The 22,088-nt window shown below is 47.6% G+C and overlaps 1 protein-coding gene across 1 annotated transcript in view; it reads right to left on the reverse strand.

Annotated features, from left to right (window-relative positions):
* The window catches only part of TGM3 (transglutaminase 3), a 37,676-nt gene that overhangs the window by 1,314 nt on the left and 14,274 nt on the right, over nt 1-22,088 (reverse strand). The window contains exons 6-11 of the mRNA XM_079784948.1: nt 21,689-21,866; nt 21,448-21,583; nt 11,567-11,670; nt 9,422-9,667; nt 5,435-5,743; nt 3,025-3,182 (exon numbers count right to left, since the gene is read on the reverse strand). Of these exons, the coding sequence (XP_079641074.1) occupies nt 3,025-3,182; nt 5,435-5,743; nt 9,422-9,667; nt 11,567-11,670; nt 21,448-21,583; nt 21,689-21,866 (1,131 nt within the window). The remainder of the gene's footprint in view (nt 1-3,024; nt 3,183-5,434; nt 5,744-9,421; nt 9,668-11,566; nt 11,671-21,447; nt 21,584-21,688; nt 21,867-22,088) is intronic.

Below are 22,088 nucleotides of genomic sequence, written 5' to 3' on the forward strand. Positions count from 1 at the left end.
CACCCCAACCCCCATGCTACAGACAGGACACCCAGGCTTAGGGGAGAAGCGGAGTGCACTTTAACCTCCCTGCCGGGTTCACAGGCCCTTTTCCAGTTCACCCTGGGAAGGGCAACCACGTCTTCCCAGGACGACAGCCTGGCTCCACTGAGGGCCGCTCTGAGGGTTGGGAAAGGTTTCATTCTGAACTCAATCACAGTGTTTTTCTTGAACCTCCGCTCACTGGTTCTCTTCCTTCCCTTCCAGCCGGCCTAGGAGGCTGCAGCTGGCTCAGGTCTGCTCCCCTCTCATGGAGGGGCCCCCACCACCTTTCAGGCCATTCTCCTCTGATGACATCCCATCTAGTAATGCCCTTCTAAACTTCCGGGGCCCGGGATTTCCCCATATGTCATACTGTGGTCTGGACAGGGCTCCAACATTGTACCGTCTTTGGTCAGAGAAGCCTGGGTTTCCAGTCAGAAAAGCAACCTGGACGGTGTGTTCGCTCCCAAAGCTGAGAGCTGTGGTTCTGCCAAGGAGCAGACACAACTGGGCCTCAGCTTCCTCATCCGATGAAACTAGTCCTTCCTTCCTGCCCTCCTGTCCGGGCCTGGAGGGACCAGATGAGATCATGGATGGGAAGAAAGCGTTTTGGAAATAGAAGCTAACTGCCAATCAGTCTCAGACAAGATAAGGGGTTTCACCCAAATTATTACCTTTTCATATAGATCGCCCCTCAAGAGTTTAAAAATCTGTGCCCTGCTCTCAGTGAGCTGTGCATTGATTCATTCAACAGAGACAAGAATGTCTTGATTCTCTGGAGGCCAAAGTAGAGGAGAGAATGGACTGAGAGGAAATTCAGACAAAGATGCCCAAAGAAGAAAGAGCAGATGCCTTTTAACAAGATTCAATAAGAAAGCTCTCGATGGCACATTTCCGGCCTGATTTCCTTTCTAAAGATTTTATGGACTCTTTAAAGACTTGATATGGAAATCCCAAAGATATAGCACAAAAGTGTTGAATAAAAGATAACGCTATAAGAAAGGATGAGGATATTGAGCAAGGGAATATAATGGGGAAAACCTAACTTCATTTAAACACTGATCCTATTAACGCAGAAAGTTTTCAAAACTGAACCGGCTGCTCCCCAGCCTCGCCTCCCAGCCTCTGGAGCAGGAACCAGCACTCAGCTGTCCATCATGGGTACAGGGACTGTGCTTCCCTTACAAGTGCCCAGGGAAGTAGGAGGGGCCTTCGCAAGCAGGGGACAGGCCTGGACTGACCACGAAAACTCTGTGGGTGGCGAAGAATGCAAGCAAACCAGGAACCAACAAGCGTCCCTGTGCCAGTGGAGAGGGGTGTTTCTGTTTTACAGATGCTGATTATCGGCTAAGATAATGATTATCGGCTAAGATAGCATGCTGGGGCAGAAGATAGTATGCGAGGGGCCCTGAGCAGGGGGAGGGCCTCTTCTCATGGGAGGAGACTCCCACCAAGCAATTGCACAAATAAAGGGATAACTTCAACTCTGACAAATTCGGTGAAGCAAGAGCACACAGGCTCTGAGGGAATTTAACTAGGGGCCTGGCCTAATCTGGGGAGGGGGTGGGATGCCAGGAAAGTCTTCCCTGAGGAAAGGATACCCTGCAAGGGAAGTATTTCATTATCCCCATGACACAGTTGGAGCAACTGAGACGCCGGGATGAAGGGACTTCCTCAGGGTCGCTGCTGCTAAGTGGTGAGGCCTGGATGCAAGGTTACAGGCCCTGCTCGGCTTCCCCCACTAGTAACTGGCCACCCAGCCACTGGCTCCTTAGTGCCTGAGGCGGGGGACCGCCCCCACTCATTCTGAAGCACAGCTCAGACTACCCAGGGCAGTGAAAGGGTCCCCTGACCTCTGGCTGAGGTCAGGAACCCCTTCAGCTAGGGTGCAGCTCAGGCAGGGGTGGGGCCAGGGCAGCCACAGCTATCCAGCTCTCAGAAAGCTGTGGCTTGGGCGGCTGATGGCATTGTGAGAGAACAGAAAAAGGCCTAACTGTCCAGACAGGTGCGGCAGATGGCAGATACAGCAGGCGCCCGATCCATGCGGCTCGCTGGGGGACCTCACAGCAAGACCCCAACCCCTCTGCCTGTCCTGTCCTGCCAGTCCCTACTCCTCAGCTGTCTGGCTATGATGGCCTCCAGCCTGGGCTGCGGGGTGGGTAGGGGCCCGGGGCTGGGGGAGCAGGGAGAGGCTTGGAGTCAGCACTAGTGTTTTAGGGTTTGGTTCTGAGGAAGAGACCGAGTGGTCCCATGTGCCTCCCGCAGACCTGCAAGCCCCACAGCCTGGGCTCCTGGGAGCAGGGCTTGTCACAGAAACAAAGACAGAGGCAGCCTCGTTCTCAACCACCGAGAAGCTGCTGCTGCGGCTACCGGAGTGCCTGGGTGCTCTGAAAGGGCCCTGGGCTGGGAGTCCCGGCGCCTGAGGTCTAGCCCTGGGCTGGCAGTAACTGCCTCTTTCCTTCTCCTGCCTGGGCTTTGGTTTACTCTGTGGGAAATGGCAGAGTCTGGGAGCACGAGAATTGGCTCCTAAGCGTCTGCCAGTGGTAACTCCGGGGTCTGGAGAGTGAGTGGAGAGATGCCTGTGAGTTGTGCCCCTGTCTGATCTGCTTCACCAACGTGTCTTAGACCGGGCTGGGGGCCCCTCAGGCAGGACCTGCCCCTTGAGCCCTCTGGGTCCTGAGCCTGGCACGGCCCAGGACCCAGCAGGTGCTCAGGGCTGGGTGGGTGTGTGAGTGAGCTGAAGAGTCCCTCCAGCCATTCCTCAGCTGGTACCCCCAGTGGGTCTAGAACGGGAACCAGGAAGCCACGGGGCCATGTGCCTGTTTATCTCACCCCTCAGGGCAAGGATATTGGTCTGAGCGAGATCTCTTGGCTGTTCCATTTGGCAGAGGCTGGACCCCCGTCCTCTGACCCTTCCCCAGGGAAGGGCCTTCCTTGTGGTCTGGGAGGGCTGTGGCTCATGGGGCTGGCTGGCGGGGGAGGCACCCCTTCCCCACCCCTTACCTCCAGGGTCAGGGTGGGGTTGTCCAGGATGACGTCCCTCTCCACCACCACCTCGGCCTCATCGGAGGCCTGGCACACGGCTGTGGTCCGGATCATGTTGTCCGCCTTCAGGTACTTCTCATACTGAGCGTATGTGATCTTCACAGGATGCTGGACTTCTGGAAGGCGAAGTCAGGGGAGCAGAGTGAGAGGGAGTGGAACCTTCTTCAGAGCTGATGCCAGCCAAGTCAGTGGGAGCGGGCCAGGAATATCTGTAGCCCCGAGCTTGACCGAGCCCTCCCTGGGCCGGGCCCTGGAGGAAACTCCCCACCCTGTCCTGGGCAGGCTCCAGGCAGGGTCCAGGCAGGGCCCAGGGCTCGGGCTGGCAGGGCAGATTCCCAGGAGGATGGGCTCACAGGGACTGAAGCTGCACCCACACCCAGAAAATGTCGTGTGAGCGAGTTTCCTTCCAAGGGGCAGGGGAAGAATAGGAATGTTAACTTACTGTCTAGTGATGATAACAATAATGAGGACAACACAACAATAATGAGGAAGGGAAGCCAGGGATTGACCAACTGAGTGCCTCCAGCCTCCAGCTCCTCTAATAGCCTGGGATACTATTGCCACAGCATCCGAACCACCGCCCCACGGCCCCACGGCCCCACGGCCCCACGGCCCCACCTCCCCACCTCCCCACCTCCCCACCTCCCCACTCTCCTTCACAGGGTCACGCTGGGTGCCCCGCCCCACGGCAGCCACAGTGTCCTATACCCTCTGAGGTGAGACTGTGAGGAGGAAGCGGCCTCTGCTTTGGCCTGGGGGAACATGCCCAGTCTGCCCACCCAGTGGGGACACAACAGGCCCTTGCACCACTGGTCCTACCCTCTCAGACAGTGAATGCTGGGGCTCCCTTCTGAAAAGGGGGGAACTAACAGAGTCACCCAGAAAGCAGTGAAGCGGCAGGCCTCCAAGAGGGCTCCATCTGCCTCCTCCCCTTCCCCATTTCACCGCTGCCTCCTGTGCAGGATTTTCGGCCCTCACAACTAGCTCCCCCCCCCTGAGCCTGAAAGTGAGCAGCAGCCAGGCGGCTGCTTCCGGTGCGGGAGGCTTTCTGCTAAAATTCTGCGGGACGTCAGCTTGCCGGGAACAGGGAATGCTGCCCTCGGACAGGTGTGGCGTGTCTGGGGTTCTCTGCAGACTGAATTCTTTCACGATGGGCTGTGTCATTAACCAGCCTTTGTTAGTTCCTGCTGTGAAGCAAGTAGCCACCCCACCCTTGTTAATCTGCTTTGTAAGTCCCAACTTTTCATCACAGCTTGAGAGATTCTGCCAATGCGGGCACACCTGCATTCTGAGCCTTCCCGGCACCGGGCTTTCTCCGCTCCACCTGCTCCCTTTCTGTCTGTGCTACCCGGGAGCAAGGAGTCACCGTTCCTCCCAAATCCTCGGACCTCCCAGAAAACCCACCACGCATCAGGCAGTCCACTCACCCCCTGGCAGCTGGGCCAGGGTTCAAGACCACACCGCGTGCTGCCACCTTTCTAGGGTCAAACCTGAAAAGGGGCTCATTGTGGGGTAGGGTGGGGGTGGCATGCGGGTGGGGGTGGCAGCCGTATACACACACCCTAGATGATGAGGGTAGCCCTGGATTTTAGCATCAGGAAACCGAGGACGGAGGCCCTGGAATTGCCACTTACTAGCTATGACACTTCATTTCTTAAGCAAGTCCCAACCTCTCTAAGCATCAGTTTTGTGAAATGGGGGTATTGGAATCTATTATTTTTTAGAAGATCAAGTGAGGCAGTACACAAGGACGTGCTCTGTACACTGTGGGAAGTGGTCTAGACCTAAAGGCAGCAATTTTCAACTCAGGGCACACGTAAACTAATCAGTAAAATTCTGCAGCACACACACACACACACACACACACACACACGCGCGCGCACACACACACAAATAGGTATTTTTTGCCAATATGACACACAAAAAAGGTATAATTTTGATTCATCCACACCAGATGGCTAATGTGTGTTGGCTGTGGTCATTTTTTAAAAAATTATTTGACAGTGTAAGGGAAAAGAGGTCAGTGTCCCTGACTAAATAGTCAGGTATTGCATGTTTTAAAAATTCCTGCGGCATACCAGTGTGCCGAGGCACACCAGTTGAAAATCGCTGCTGTAAGGGATAACACGGTATGTCTGTTATTTCCCCAGCCTCCCTCCTTCCTCGCCCAGGGCATGAAAGAATTTGGGTTGGCACCACCCTGACTTGCACTGTTCGCCATGACAGCAATTTCCCAAATCTCAAAACCCAAGGCTTAACCAGCTCCTTCCTTAGACAACTGAGTCAGTTCCAATTCGAACTCTCCAACCCTAACCGAATATCAGCGACCTTGGATACACCGTGCCTCACAACCTGCAGGGTGAGTTACCTTCCTCAGGGTCCAGAGAGATGGTGACCGAGTCCTTCCACACCTCGTGGACAAGGGTGCCATTGTAGACGATGGTCCAGGCCGTCATGTTCACCGTCACTGTCTTCATGTCACTCGTCAGGTTTTTGAGTGTCAGGGCCAGGTTGACTTCTTTGCCCACTGCCAATATGCCCATGACCTTGAACACCCCAGAGATGCTGGGCTCCCGTTCGTCTCTTTCGACCTCCGTTGCAGACGTTGGGCCAAATGTTCTATTGGGTTTAAGTTTCCCCATTGCCTTGTCAAACACTTGCCTTTCCTGGCTGGAACCTGTGTAGGGGGAAAGAGAGAAGCATCTCAGGGATACGGTGGCAACCCGGACAAAGGAGAGCGCCCTGCCTGGGAAGGTGGCCTGGGACTAACACTGGTTCTGCTGCCGCACAAGGATTCTGATCCAAGCAAGCGGCCGACCTCTCCAGGTCTCCGTTCGCCCTCCTTAACCTGAGGCTCACAGGCCAGCGGGTCTATGGTGCTTTTCCTATCAGCTCTAAGTTTCCGGGGAACTGCAGGGGAAGCTCTATCAGCAACTGAGTAAGATTACTATATGACTTGATATTTTGTGTAGGTCAATTAAGTTAGATTTATTTATTCATACTTTGGATAGAAAGTCCCTTGTAAGACTTAAAGAACAAACAGATAATTTGAAAATAAAGAAAAACTGAGCTGAGGCTTGGCCAGTGTGGCTCAGTGGTTGCGCATCGATCTATGAACCAGGAGGTCACGGTTCCATTCCTAGTCTGGGCACATACCCAGGTTGTGAGCTTGATCCACAGTGGGGGGTGTGCAGGAGGCCGCCGATCAATGGATTCTCATCACTGATGTTTCTATCTCTCTCTCCCTCTCCCTTCCTCTCTGAAGTCAATAAAAAAATATATTTTTTAAAAAACTGAGCTGAAAAGGTTAGAGTGAGTTTATAAGCAGGAATAAAGGTTATGATTTAGAATTGACTTTCAACCACTAAACCATGTTGTTCTGCTTTGTTTCTAAGGGTGCTTTACGAGTTGAAGAGTGGTTCTTTTGTCCATGTCGGTTGACAAGAATTTCCCATGGTTGGTATGGTTCCAAGTTGTGACTGGTTGTTGAGAGAGTTCAAGTTTCAAAAACACGAAGGACAGGTTTTCTGACTCTACGTCCAATTGTGGGTCCTGCTGAATGTGATGGTATAGGTGGCCCCAGGGAAATGGCCATGGTGTGCAAGAGCTGAGTACCTGGCTCTACGCATCTGAGCCAGTGTTGATCACTCAGCTCACATTAGGCTCCCTGCCTTGACCTGAAGACAGACGCACTACCAATGAGAAGGTGTGGACCTTGCAGGAACACGAAACACGAACAGAGGTCCACAAGGAATTACCATGTTTGTATCTGCAGACCATACTCATGGTCCCACCTTCCCCAACCAACCTGTGAAATGTTTAAGATGCAAAAATGACTTATCATAAGCGTTTTACAACTTAGCAAGGCCTTTCCCATAAGTTACATGTAACTGGCTGGGACCTCAGAGGTCCACTCATTTAAACCCATCACATTTGAATAAAGGCTCTAAGCGGGGAAGCAATTGGCCCAAGAGATAGTCTAATCTGGGGATTAGAGGCAGAGAGAGGGCCAGTCCTCAGGACCCATCGTCCTAGGTTCCTCCCATACACCCTACTGAAAAGGAGGCAGAGAGAGGGCCAGTCCTCAGGACCCATTGTCCTAGGTTCCTCCCATACACCCTACTGAAAAGGAGGCAGAGAGAGGGCCAGTCCTCAGGACCCATTATCCTAGGTTCCTCCCATACACCCTACTGAAAAGGAGGCAGAGAGAGGACCAGTCCTCAGGACCCATTGTCCCAGGTTCCTCCCATACACCCTACTGAAAAGGAGGCAGGTGCCAGGTTACCCAAGCTGATAGCTCCTGGTGGGCTGGGTTCCTGTTGGTGCTTTCCCATTCTCTAGCCGAGCGGGACATCCACCTCCAGGGCTGATGTCTATGCAGGGAGCTGAGCCATCTGCGGCCAGGACCTCGAAGCAGGCATGTTTGTACAATGAGGCTCAGAGCCTAGATACCTATATAGGTCACCTGCTGGGCTTACTCAAGACTCAGCTTCCTGCTACTGTTTTCGCCCTTGTGTTGCTATTGCGCAAATGCTTAGCAACCCATTTTATGAGCTTTTCCTCCCCGGGGCCCTCAGAGACAAACTAGCATCATTAAGTAAGGAGACCCGGGCAACAACAGGCAGGTGATGAGCCCTGCTGTCACGAAGGGGCTAGGGCCTTGCCAGGAGTCCTGCAGGGATTCCCCCAACCTAGCTACAGCCTGGCCCCGTTCCATTGCTTAGGTTTGACTGAGACAGCCAGCGCTCCCAAGATGTGACAGTAAAATAAGGCACCCCACAGAATCATATATCCAAGTGTAGTGCACTTCAAAAGTCCCCTCGGGAGGTTGTTATTCCAAAGAGGCTGCAGACATTTACGTTGGTAAAAATCACCACTATTTATTAAGTCCTCACTCTGTGGCGGGCACTGCGCCTGGCACTTTATGGGCACAAGCTCATTGGTACTGATGACAGGCATTGCTACTCATTTCACAAGTGAGGGAGGGAGGGATCAGGGGTCCTAAGAACCCTGCACAGTTCTAAGTAGTAGGGCTGGGGTTCAATTCCTGACCCGGGTGATTTTTTCCCTGGCCTCTACACTGGTTTCGACACCATGACATTGCTGAAAATGCTCGCCCTGCACCCGCCTCCTCCTGCCTGTGAAGCTCTACAAGGGCAGGGGCCCCGTGTGAGTGATCTTTGTTGCCTCCCTAGAGCTGACATAGAGCAGGCGCTTGGGGAGGTCTCAGTCCATGTTTATTGACTGAGAGAAGGGCCATCTGACCCTAACAGTGGGAATGGCCAGCAGAGATAGATGGGGCCAAATTGAGGCCACTGATCTCATGGCCCTAGAGTTGTGCCTCAAAATGTCCACAAATACCACTGCCCAGAAGGGTCATCTACTTGACCTTGGAGTCAGACCCCATCTCCTGTGCTCAGCTTTCCTCCTGTGTAAACCGCAGCCGTCACCAACAGTCAGCAGCTGCTCAGAGTTTTCAGGTTTACTTCGGGGTGTATGGTGGGCACCTTTACGACATCACCTTTCTTAATCCTCAGAACCAACTGTGAGGATCCACGGAAGCAACTATTTCACAGCATTTGCTGGCCCCATTGAGGAGGGGCTGTGGCTGCTAGAGCAAGCATTGATTTACTTTAGGCTATTTCTGGAAATGAATATCACCTTCAAATGTAGAACTTTTGTCACTATTGAGACTCCTCAAAGAGATAGGCTGTTGATTCCGATAGCAATTTCCAAAATAGAGCAACAAATGTCATTTGAGTTAAGAGTGGCCTCACAACAACTAGTCTTCCTGGTGACTTGGGTCGGGGGAGGGGGGGGGGGGCGGGCAGCAAGCATGTAAATGCTGATTTCAGGGACCCAGGCCTTCGCCTCACTTCCTCTAGCTTCTTGGGAGTTGGAAGTGTATACAGCACAGCCCCATGTCTTTGGGGTCCGGTCTTTGTCCATTTCTTTGTTCAGATCATGCTTCCTGCCTGTTACTTGGAGGCTAGGGGAGTGGGAGGACTGACCAATGTCTCCTAAAGCACTTGGGGGTCCCCCCTAGGGCCAGGTTTCCCCTGTGTGCTCAGTCACAGTGCTGTCACCCCATTTGTGCCATTGGCAATAGGACACAGCTGGAGACGAGCTGGAGTGAGAGCCGCCTGTGCCCCATGGCAAACGTCTGCTGGCGCCAGTCTGCCCGCGCTGGAAGCAGTCTGGGGAACTGGGTGTTAGGTGCCAGGGAGCAGTCCTACCATTCAGGCAGAACTGGCTGAGAACGAGGGAGGAGCATGTGGATTTTGCCTTCCCCACCCTAAAGCTGTCTTCCACCATCAGGCCCCAAGTGGCATAGCCCCACCAGCGCCCCTCCTACCTTCCGGGTACTTGTACTTTTCGGTGACATCCATGCGAGAGTAGCTGCCCACCGCCTTCGTGCTGATGTATCTGCCAATGGTGTTTGTGTCTGAGGAATTCTGCTTCTGGGAGTTGCTGCGGGCATCGTAGATCCAGGTGATGCGGTCGGCATTAACCTCCGCAAAGATGAAGGGCATGTCGAAGTCCAGGTTTACATCGCCCTCTCGGATAGCCGCCACCGAAGCGGGGCCGCACTGGAACACCCCTAGTGGCCAGGGTGCAGAGGTTGGGTGCATGCCAAAGCCAGGCCCATCTGCAACAGCCCACCCAGGACCTGTGCTGCTGGAGACCATCCGTAACCACCCAAGTGTCCTGCCTCTACCCTGCCAAACTCCTGTAGCCCCCACAGCCCGCTCCCCTCATTGGCACTCAACACAGACCATCATTATCTTCTGCAATGGCACCCTGGTCAGATGCCACCTCTTTAGGAGACTAGCCCAGTCCTGAATCCTGTGGGTGCATAGCTCACGCTGACCCACTGCCCTGGGTCATACTGTCTTGCGCTCAGGGTGGCCTCTTTTCTTCATCTGCAAATTGTTCTTCCCAAATCATCGCACCTCTATTCCTGGAAGACTTACCCGAACACCCAGCCCACAGGAGTGTCTTGCTCCTCTGAGCTCCCAAGCCCTGACTGTCACCCTCCCTTCTCTAGCACTCTGTATAGGTAACACTGATAGATAGGTAGGTAGAAGATAGATAGATAGATAGATAGATAGATAGATAGATAGATAGATAGATAGAGATAGAGAGATAGGTAGATGGATAAGTAGGTGGACAAATAGATAATAGATAGATGAATAGATGGATGAATGTAAATTAGATCTATATATATAGATATAGATATAGGTGTATATATGGGTATAGATATATAGTTTCATTCATGAAATGCCCAGCTGGAAAAAAAGGTGCAGCAGAATAGAAAGAAGAGTATTTTCCAATTTGCATTTACAAAACAAATGAACAAAAAAGGTACACACACACACTTTTATGTGCCTAGAAGAGTCACTGTCAACGGTTTTTGTTTTTTTAAACCATGACCTCTAGAAATAGATTTTACATCTTGCATATGTATGAGCCTGAAGCAGAAGTTTCACAGGACAGTGCTTACTCTGACTATGTCCAATGCATCCGGCTATTCCACCCCCCGCTGCACCCTCCCCCCCCCCCCCCGCTTTTGCATGCCATCTTATTTCATTTCTTAAATTGATGGTCACATTATTATTTTTTTGTTAATCCTCACCTGAAGATATTTTTTCCCATTAATTTTTAGAGAGTGGAAGGGAGGGAGGTGGGTGAAGAGAGAGAGAGAGAGAGAGAGAGAGAGAGAGAGAGAGAGACATTGATGTGAGAAAGACACATCGGTTGGTTGCCTGACTGGGGCTGGGGATCAAACCCGCTGCAATCCAGGCACATGCCTTTGATCAGGAATTGAAACCAAAACCCTTCAGTGCTTGGGCCGATGCTCTAACCACTTAGCACACTGACCAGGGCCCACTAACTTGATTTTATAATCCCTAATGGGTTGCAGTGAAAAGTTTGGAAAACAGAGGTCCAAAACATATCTGGAGGGTTACTATCCTATCCCCAACCTCCCCCCCCCCCCCCCAAATCTGGTCACATTTGTTGCTTCTGATAGAGAGGCTGCATTGGGGGACTTAATGTTCATTGCATGGTTTGAAAAAAAATTTAGGCATGCGCAGATATTACTTGTATAATTAACTTTTTTTAAGTTTGAAAGAAATAACAAAAAATGAAGCTAATAGACAATCCTGTGCTAGGAGGAGCAGGCTACTAGAGGAAAATCACTGTTGGCAGAGGACGGCTTCTTTTCCTTGTTGCCTGGCACATGCCAGGGCCTCCGCAGCAGTGATGGCAGCCATATAGGCACAGGGAAGATACTCAGTTAAATAGCAGCTGGAGCCAAGCAAAATTAGAAGGAAATGTACTTTGGAAATACATTGTTTTAATCCCTGTGTGACTTCCAGAGATGGAGAGGACTCAGGTGACTTTCCTGTGCCACTGTCCACTACTGTAAAGAACCGAGAGGCTGTGACTTAGAACCAAACCCAGATCAGGGGCCATCAGTGGGCCAGCAGGGGGTTACCTTGACTCCTCTCCTGGGGGGTGGCATCCAGAACCTGCCATCCATTGTATGAGGGGCCCAGGTCATTCCGCACAAACCAGGCTTCATTCCAGACGTGGAAATTCCTGCAGATAGAAACAGAGACTGAAGAGCTTGCCCAAGGCCACACAGCTGGTGAATGGCAAGACCATATCTCTGATCTGACAGTGCAGGGCTCTGATACTGGTCAAATGAGTTTACTCCATGCCAGCTATTGTGCTAAACATTGGCGAGCATTGTCTCACTCAAATTCTCACAGCACTACCTGAAGACATGTTTATTGATGAGAGAGAGAGAGAGAGAGAGAGAGAGAGAGAGAGAGAGAGGAGAGAGAGAGAGAGATTGATGTGATAGAGAAACATTAATTGGTTGCCTTCTGACTAGGGATTGAACCCACAACCTAGGTATGTGCCCTGACTGGGAATCAAACTTACAACCTTTTGGTCTAAGGACGATGGTCCAGCCAACTGAGCCACCTGGCCAGGGCTGAAATGGGTACTATTTCTATGCCCAACTCATAAAAGGGAAAACTGGGCTCAGAGAAGTTAGCAGCTAACAATGACAGAATCAGTGTGGACCCAAGTATGCCTAACTCCAAAATCTAGGTCCTTGACCACCATGTTCTACTGCCCTTCTGAGGAGCAGAACAGAACCAGGTTAGAGCCCGTGAACCAGCTGGTAAACCCATACAGTTTACTCTTGTGTGCCCTATACTTACATTTTGTGTGGGCTGAAAATGAACAGGACTGCAGTGAGAATGCTAGGAGCCACAAAGCCTTTGGGCTGAGATCTGGATTGAAGAATGACCAGCCCTAAAATGTCCTTTATCAGTGGCATTCCCTTGCCTCCCAATTGCTATGTCTCAGTCACCAGTCCCCCTCCCTCACCAGGTACTGCCAATTAGCCAAAGTCTTATTCATTCTTGATTCTGCACTCTTCTTTCCTCTCCAATCCTACAACAATGACTTAACATTGGCTTGGCTGTCTGAGGTTCAACTAGAAGAAAATATAAGTCTGACATAAATCCAACTTGAAAAAACAAATAAAATAAAAAAACCCTCACAAGGTGGGGAAGATAGTTTTAGGCAGAGACTCAACTTCAGAAGTCATAAAGGAAAAGACTGATACATTTGACTATTTCAAAATATTAATCTTGCATATACCAACCAACCAAACAAACATACAAACTGTGATTCTGTTTCCAACCTAGAGGAACAAGTTCATAGTGGATAGTTCCCTCTGCAGATAACAATAAACTGGGGGAAAAAGAAAAAAAAAAAAAAGACAACACTCTGGGAGTGAACAAAGTTGGAAGGGAGTCAAAACCTGGAGGAAGGGGATAGCATGGGTTGAGTTTCACTTTTGATGACTTTGCCCTGGAATAGGCCACAGTTGGGATAAAATGCAGGGCAGTAAAAACTCCAACAGACAGAGGAGATAAAAAACAGAGCCTGGGTCAACCAAGGACACTAGGGGGAAGACTTAGAAAGTAAAGAATCAGAGAAAGACAAGCCCTAATTTTATATAAACTCTGCCCAAGCTTCTCAGTGACCTCTTAACCATGCATATATGAGGCCCACTACAAGCAGTCCAGCTAAAGACAAACATACACTGAGACCTGAGCTTCTGCTCACCACAGGTGAGAAAGAGTTTGCAGTCTGAGTCTACCCCAGGTAGACTGCTGGGACAAAACACAAAATATCAGAATGCAGACATACCCAATGTCTACGATAGAATTCCAAATCACTCAACATATAAAAACAACAGAAGCCCTTGCCGGTTTGGCTCAGTGGATAGATCCTCCACCTGTGGACTGAAGGGTTCGATTCTGGTCAAGGGCACATGCCCAGCTGTGTGGGCTGTAAATGAACAGGACTGCAGTGAGAGTGACACATCTGGCTAGGACTCACAAAGCCTTGATCCGATTCCCAGTAGAGGGGCCTGCAGGAGACAGCCAATCAATGATTCTCCGTAATCATTGATGTTTCTAGCTCTCTCTCCCTCTCCCTTCCTCTCTGAAATCAATAAAAATATTTTTTAAAAATAAAAAATAAAAAACAACAGGAAAACATAACTTATCCTCAAGGGAAAAGACAATCAAAAGTGACTCATCTACACTAATAAAAGAGAAATATGCAAATTGACCGTACCTCTGTGAGGCCCACCAACCAATCAGGAGTGAGTATGCAAATTAACCCAACAAAATGGTGGGTTAATTTGGATATGCAGACATCGAGCAAAGACTGAAGACTGAAGGCTCCTCTGTGGCTGGAGCCAAGCCTGAAGGCTGAAAGCTTGGCTCCGCTGTGGCCCGGGTCCCAGGTGCCAGAGGAAAACTGGTGCCGGCAGCCAGGGGAAGGAAGGCCTATTGCATGAATCTTCATGCAACGAGCCCCTAGTCCTTAGATAATCTAGATGTTGGAATTATTGGACAAGGACTTTAAAGCAGCTATTATAACTATGCTCAATGAAATAAAGAAAAGTACGCTCATAACAGATAAAAAGAGGCATTCTTAGCAGAAAAATAGAAACAATAAAAAAAAGGAGCCTAATGGAAAATTTCAATTGGAAAAAAGACCAATATCTGAAATTAAATAAATCCATGGATGGGCCTATTAGCAGAATAGAAGTGACAGCAGGAAGAGTCAGTAAACCTGAAGATAGGTCAGTAGAAATTACTCAAACTAAAGAAGAATGAGAAAACGATGGGGAAAAAAAATCAACAAAGTGGGGAAAATACATGCAACATATATGGTAGACAGAAATTTACTATAATTAATATTATAAAGTACCTACAAATCAATAAGAAAAATACACAAAGTAAAAAGTCAAACACGCCAATAATGGCCAATGAGCAGGCAATTTTCACAAGAAATACCCATGATCACTCAACACGTGAAAATAGTTTTAACCTCACTACCATTAAAAGAAAATTAAAATGACGAAGAGATACCATTACACTTGTTACACTAACAAAAATGAAAGCATAGGGTGCTGGGCATTGTTCTGTGATACTCATTCCAGGTGTGGGAGCGCCAGCACTGCCATGCACCATGGGAGTTTAAACTGGTCTGACATTTGTGAAGGGCAAGTTGGCAATGAGGATCAAAAACCTTTAAAAATATGCAGATGCAATGAGCCAGTAATTCCACTTCCAATAATTTATTAAAAAACTCCCACGAGTGCACCTAGATGCATATGGAAAGATGTTCACTGAAGCACTGTTTGTAATAGCAAAATTAATGGAGGACAAGTTCATCAGTAAGGGAATGCTCAGGTAAATTGTGGCACAGCCATGCAACCAGCTATCACAGAGCTGTCCAGAAGAATGAGCAAAATCAATCTAGCACGTACAGGAAAAGATGTCTAAAATATATCCTCAAGTAAGAAAAGCAAGTTACAAAATATGTAGGTGACAATATGTAAGTTTATAAAAATATATACAAATACCATGAACATTTTTTGGATTTAGAAAATTATACATTTAAAAAAATCAGTTTTAACCTCACTACCATTAATTCTATTATTTTAGATAACCACAGTTTAGATAACAGTTTGGTGTGTATATATTGTGCCTATGAACAGATTTGGGTGCACATTAAACTAAGTTTTCCATTATTTATTTTTTGTAATATTTTTAGTTTCTATTACTTCTGTAATACTATAATTACAAAATAAATGAATATTTTAAAATGTTTATATTATATAAACACTAATAGCTAATATATTACCTGTCAATCTAGAAAGTTATATGTGTTTTAACTTCCCTATATGCTAACTCATTTAATCTTCACAACGTTCTTGTAAGGTAGGAATTATTATCTCTGTTCCGCAATTCTGAAAACCGAGGCACAGAGTAGTTAAGTGATTTGTTTAAGGTCTCCCAGCGCGTAAAGAGGGAGAGTGGGATTTAAATCCAGGCAGAAGGGCTGCAATGCCTTTGCTTTTAACTACCACCCTATACTACCTTAGTTTTTATTTATTCCTTTTAATTGAATTTATTGGGTTGACAGTGGTTAACAAAATGATACAGGTTTCAGGTGCACAATTCCACAACCCATCATCTGTAAAATGTATTGTGTGTTTCACCACCCCAAGTCAAGTCTCTGTCCATCACCATTTATCCCCCCATACACTCTTCTACCTCTCCCCCTTGCAAACACCACGCTATTGTCCGTGTCCATGAGTTTTTCTCTTTTTTCCCCCTTTTTTGCTCAATCCCTCCACTCCCAGCACCTCAACCCCCTCTAAATTATAATTTATTAACATAGAAAAATCTAAAAAACGATAAAAAACAGACCACTCAACTTGATCCTACTTGGGTCATTAAAACTCAACACACAAACTAGTACATCTAATGTGTGTGAATCTAAACAGAATGAAATGTCTAAAGGAACTATCTCTAATGTCATTAGTACTTTTCTTTGGGTAGTTATATTACTAATGACTCTTCCTACTTATTTTTTAAATTATTTTATTATCAGGGGGGAATTGTTTTCATTTTGGGTGTTGTGAGAGGCTTCCCGTGAGGACCAGAGGATGCGGTACCCGAGGGCGCTCTGCCCTGCAAGCTGCCAGAGGAGTCAGAAGGCTCCGTAAGCACTTCTCAGGAGCAGCCAGGGAACAGGGAACTAAAGAGTCAGCGCCAAAACAAGGCAGAGAGGGAGAAGGCCACCAGAGGGGAGCCAACAGCTCAGCACAGATATTACCAACCAATGATATGATGGGAGGAAGGAACACCCTTATTCACTACAGTAATGAAGCATACTACGTTATTACAATCTTTTTGGGAGGCAACGGCCACAGAGGTCAGAAGCCTTTAAAATGTTTATTTCCTTTAACCCAGGATATACCATTTCTAGAAATCGTCCTATGAGACTAAAAACAGACATGCTCAAGGTTGGCATATAAGAATGCTCACTATGCTGTTATATGTAAGCGGAAACAAAGGGAAATAGACAGGTAACATAGAGAATGGGAAATAGGTAACAGTAGGGAGAGAGATATGGTTCAACCACTCCATGGAATATGATACATTTAAATCTTATTTTTGAAGATTATTTAATGACAGAGGGAGCATGCTGATAATGTTCAGTAAAAAAAAGAAAATGATTTAAAACTTTGTGACATGGATGATTTCCATGAGTGGGAAAAAGGAGGATGTATGTGTCATATGTGTCTTGTACCCATGCCGTGTAAAATGTGCAATCCCAATTCTATAAACAACAAATAGAGAAAATATTGGGTAAGAAATGATCAAATATTAAAAGTATGTTAAAAATCAGATTACAGATGATATATTCTGCAATTTCTATAATTATAAAAAAAAAGCCATCATAAAAATGATCTCTTGGAAGACCCACAAGGTGTCTTTTTGATCTGTTAGAATTTTCCCAGGAGAAAGCAGGAGTGTGGGAAGATGATCCTAGATGGATAAAAGAGGCAAGAGAGGGATGAAAAAGCAGTAACAGCACCAAGTTTCATATTTGTTTTCTTCCCGGTAGAGAACCCTAAGGGAAGGGCGGGTTGGTTAAAAAAAAAATGGTAAGTAGTTTTAATACTTATTTGCAAGGCGGGAATTTGATAAAGAGCAGATAATAAACAATTCCTGGTTCCTCCCTCATTCAGAAGCCAGCACTTTACTCACATTTCTTTGGGATTCAAACCCCCAAGGGCGCCACCATGGAAATTCTGTTTTGTTTCTCCTGTGTGCCACACTCCCAGCCTCTGTTCCTGTCTTGAGGGTTTAGCAGTAGGAGCTCAGGAAAAGAACAGGCTGTAGGCACATACTGAAAAAACGCATTCCTGCCCCTCCTGTCTCCCTCCACCCGAGTCAGTTCTAATGAAATCTTTGAAGTTTATAAACCAGTGCCCTAGAGACAGCAACTCAGTTATGCTTATCTTTGAATTTATGGGGTTAGTAGACCCGGTCTAGAAAGTGACCCCAATCCCTTAGTAAGCTCCTATTTGTCCTTCCAAATGTAGTTAAGATTCTACTTTCTCCAAAAACTTTTCCTGACATGCCTAGAGAGTGCCAACCATCCCTTGTGCTATCTCTGAATCTTGCACATTTGACTTCTTTTACTCCATAATTGCCTCTCTTCTCATGCAGCCATGAACTTCTCCAACGTTGTTCCTGCGTCTCACTGCTGTTGGTGTCCAGGTGCTCAGTGCAGGGTCTGGCATACAGTACACACTTATCATGCTTTCTGAATTGAATTACTCTGGGGCCTTGGTTTCTTTACCAGGAATCTGAGCAAGATGCTGTAGGAACATTGGGGCTGGCTAAATAGTAGTGGAGACTAATAGCCATGGAGAGATTGCATTGGGAGCCAAGGACTCTGAGGATGGGTGAGGTGCCAACACCTTTTCTCCAGAACTGGCTGACTCCACCTCCCTGGTGACAGGGCAGGGCAGTCCCACGTGCCTTCCACCTCGTGCCTCTATAAAGTCTACAAGTAGAGTCAGGTCTGTGACTCCAGAAATTGAGGAATCAAGTAAGATACATTAAGAAAACAAGTCTGAAATGTCAAGATAAAGATAAGCTTGGCCAAACTGTTCCAGATCATTTGGTTACGGAGCAGGCCCCAGAGACCTCCTGTACAGGGGTCCAGAAGGGGGCCCGAATAAAGAAGCATCCCAGACATAACTCCATACAAAGCGTCCTTACTCTTAAGACATGATCACTCCAGAACCTTGTACCTCTTAAGCCAAACCGTTGTTATGCGCGGAACGGCTTAGAAGAATGTGATTTAAAGGACGATCTGGAAGAAATTGCTGAGGTCCCCTAATCCAGCCCTTCATTTTACCGATGGGAGATGAAGGTGCAGAAAGGTTAAGGAACTGATGTGGGTCATACACTTACTTAGAGTGTCTACATGTCTCCGGCTGTTTAGCCTTCCTTCTCTCGGGGCCTTTGTTTTCTCATTTATGAAATGAGCAGGCCCCTCCCTCAGGCCCCTTTCAGCCCTAACGTCCTTTGGCTCGGGAGAGTCCTGTTGAAAGAGCTTGGACACTAATTCACAGTTTGATTTTGGGCAAGTCACTTCCCTTCACTGAGCCCCCGAGACAGGGTTTTTAGTCTTACAGAGAAGTGGCATTTGCTGACTAAGTGTGAACCCAAGAACCCAGCGTCTCCATCGGAATGGGTTGGATAGCACCTACTCAGAACCCTGGTTGGTGTCCAGCCAACCCCTCAGAAAAATCTCAATTAAGCTGTCAGATTTCTCAAACATCAGTCAGGAGTCATCATAAAAATATTCTCTGGCATCTCTCTGGTGCTAAAGAGTTTACAAAGTCGCCTTGGTTCGAAGCCCAGCGTCACCATTTCCTAGTCCCATGCCCTTGGGTAAATGACCGATGTCTTGGTTTCCTCAACTATAAATTGGGGATGGCAGTGCCTACCTCATCATTTCTGAAGAGTAAAGGTAAGCACTTAGAAAAGTCCCTGGCACACAATAGTTGCTCAACGAACTATTAGCTGTTGCTGCTTTTATTATGAAGTAATTTCAGATGCTTAACCTCACTTGATTCTTACCTTCTAATACTTGAGGAAAATCTGGACAACTTCTAAAAGCTTTCAACATTTGCAAATAGAAGATTCAGATCAAAGGTTTTCGATCCAAACCCAAACTGTCCTTGTAATAATAGGTTAGTAATTTCACTTCAGGCAGAAAAGGACTGGTGGTTTAACTCCCCCACCCTGGGTGGGAACCATGTAGAGGGGAGGGGAAAGCTCCCTGGGGTGGGGTAGCTCTCATAAAAAAAGTGGTGTGAGCTGAAGTGGCAGAGAATCAAAAGGTTAAAGCTGGTAAGAAACTTAACTCAATGTTTAGTTTTAGGCCAACCCTTATAGCTCACTGATGAAGAAACTTGGGACAAGAAAGATGAGCTGGCTTACGTAAGTCCTAGAGCAAGGATGGTGGTGGGGTTGAAACTAGGACCCAGGACTCCCTGTCCTCAGACCGTCCAGTGCTGGCTCCCCACCCACAGCCAGCAGAGAAAGGGCGGGGGGAAGGTCAGCACCCATTGTTTTCTGAGGGTTCAGAAAAGGATGGTGGGTCTTGGGAAGGTGAGGGGTGATGACACTCCCAGCAAAAGTCAGAGCTTTGGGGCCTGACACCTTCCAATGAAGCTCCCCAAAATGACATGGATACACCCTGGAATGTCTCCATGGGCCCATACTTGCCCCATTGTGATTCTATTTGGAATGAATTATGACACTAATATTTACCAGTCACCAAGAGATCTGGGTTCTAATTCCAAGTTCAGCTTAGAAGCCCCACCTTCCTGCTCCCGGGAAGCCTTTTTTGACAACTCCCTCCCTGAGTCACTCAGCTGGTGCTCCACACACCATCCCAATTCCTTAATCAGCCTCTGCTAATGGCTTCCCATTAGCAGAGGCTGATTATTCCCATTAGCAATGGCTTAACCTTTGGAAGGGTTATGCCCAAAGGGACCCCCGCCACCCCTCCTCGAATCAGCCATCTCCTTCAGTGAAGAATGGCATTGTCCTAACAACCAGAACAGGTCGCCATGGGATTTTGGACAAAAACAACAAAAGGAAAAAACCAGGGAGAAGAAAAGATACTAATTAAGAGAAGCTGGAAAACAAAATCTGGCCAAAAGTAGCCATGTCATTGGAGAAAAAGTTGTGTACGTGCAGATCATGAAAGAACATCCTAGAAGAAGCTGTCTCTCCCTCATGAACACATGTGACCCTGAGTGACGTGCGTGAGCCTCGCTCTCCTTCAGCGGGAGCAGTTGCTTATATTACGCACTTCCGTTGCCGGCACAGGGTCGTGGTTTGTCCTAACAGCTTTCTCTATGAATTTTTATTTTCCTTTATTCCACTCATTATAGCAAGCATATTTCAGTAAAGAGGGACCTACTTATTCTGGGAATAATAAGTGTTAAAGAATATTTTATAGACTATCTCAAAGATGAACATCTGGAAATAAGATGGCATCTGCTATCAGGTTATCTACCATATCTGTATGTGAGTGATTGTGTGTTTGTGTGTGTGTGTGTGTGTGTCCTTTGAAATGGATTACTGACATATGTGAGTACTTTATTTGTAGACACATAAATATCTAGTTGAATATACAGATACAGACATAATTATTTTCAGTTGCCATCTGGTAATAATTTGGTATGCGTCATAACCTTGAATAGCTATAACAATATCTATTTTATGTATACATACTGCTGTATGAAGTTATAGATATATGTATATAAGTTTTATATAACTCACTTTCAGTTTACATGTATTATACATGACATATGTGTACAGATACATGTGCACATGGCCTATTTATAGATAGAAATATACATGCCCAAATACATATAAAACTACTTACTTGCGGTTGGAATCCAGAATAAACTGATTTTTATTCTATCAAGCAAGGTACATAAAAAGTATATATGAGTAAGAGAAAATGGATTGCTTTTTAAAAAGAAAGCCTATAAATTATATGAGTTGCCTGAATGAGATAAATTTATATTTATTACTGGAAAATCAATAGCTTCAATGTTTATCTTCTAATTTATAGGGTCTTGTGGATGCTATAAATTAGGGCAGTTTTTCAGAGCCCCTGAGCCACACCTGGCATCACATGGGGTATGAACTGGTGTCAGACTGTTCCTCCGGCTGTAAGACAGAGCAAACCACCAGAGTTTGCGGAACCCCGAGAAGAGCTGTTTTGGGTCTTGCTAGATGTGTAACCGGCACTTTGGGAATTCTATTCTAAACCAGGTGTTGACATGTTACTTGCCTCCCAACTCCTGTTTGGAGCCAGGTCCCAGAGCCTGGGGAGAGCAGGAAGCTGCTCAGATTGGATGCTCAGCACGGGTCAGACACTCACCAAACACTATCACTGCCTTTGTCCAGGGGGTTCCCCATGGGGTCGTAGTACACATCCACGCTGAGGTTTCTGTCTGTGTCATGAGCCGAGTTGAAGTTGGTGATCACCCGGGCGGGAATCCCCAAACACCGCAGCACTACAAGTCAAGGGGCGGTGTGAGACTGCGGGCGGCAGGGGGCCGACCTTGGAGCACCCCACTGCTGCCCGCTGACCCAGCCAAGGCACGTCACATGCAGGGTACCTGTGTTGAGGGTCCCAGCAAAGACCCAGCACTGGCCGAACCGGACTGGCCGGAAGCCAGATTTCTTCCACTCCTTGAGGATCTCCACACTGCCGTTCCAGTTCCTGGGGTCCCGGCCACCCGTGTAGCTGCCACTCCAGTTCCCAGCTATCACACCGTTGTCGTCATTGCTATTGATCTGGGCAGGAGAAAAATCCTCAAAGGAGTCAGCGGAGAGTGACAGGCGGAGTTCAGGAGACAAGGTGGGGAGATGAGGAAGGAACCAGGGAGCCAGCCCGTGGATTTCCTGTGTCTTCCTAGGTGATTTGGGGATGATAATTGTATAATATTCTCTTAGCAGTTTTATGAGTTTAAAAGTGCTTTGCTTAACGGGCCGTGTTTGATGGCCCCTGGCCCATGT

This window comes from Cnephaeus nilssonii (assembly GCF_951640355.1).
Source record: "Cnephaeus nilssonii genome assembly, chromosome: 11".
NCBI classification, from domain to species: domain Eukaryota; kingdom Metazoa; phylum Chordata; class Mammalia; order Chiroptera; family Vespertilionidae; genus Cnephaeus; species Cnephaeus nilssonii.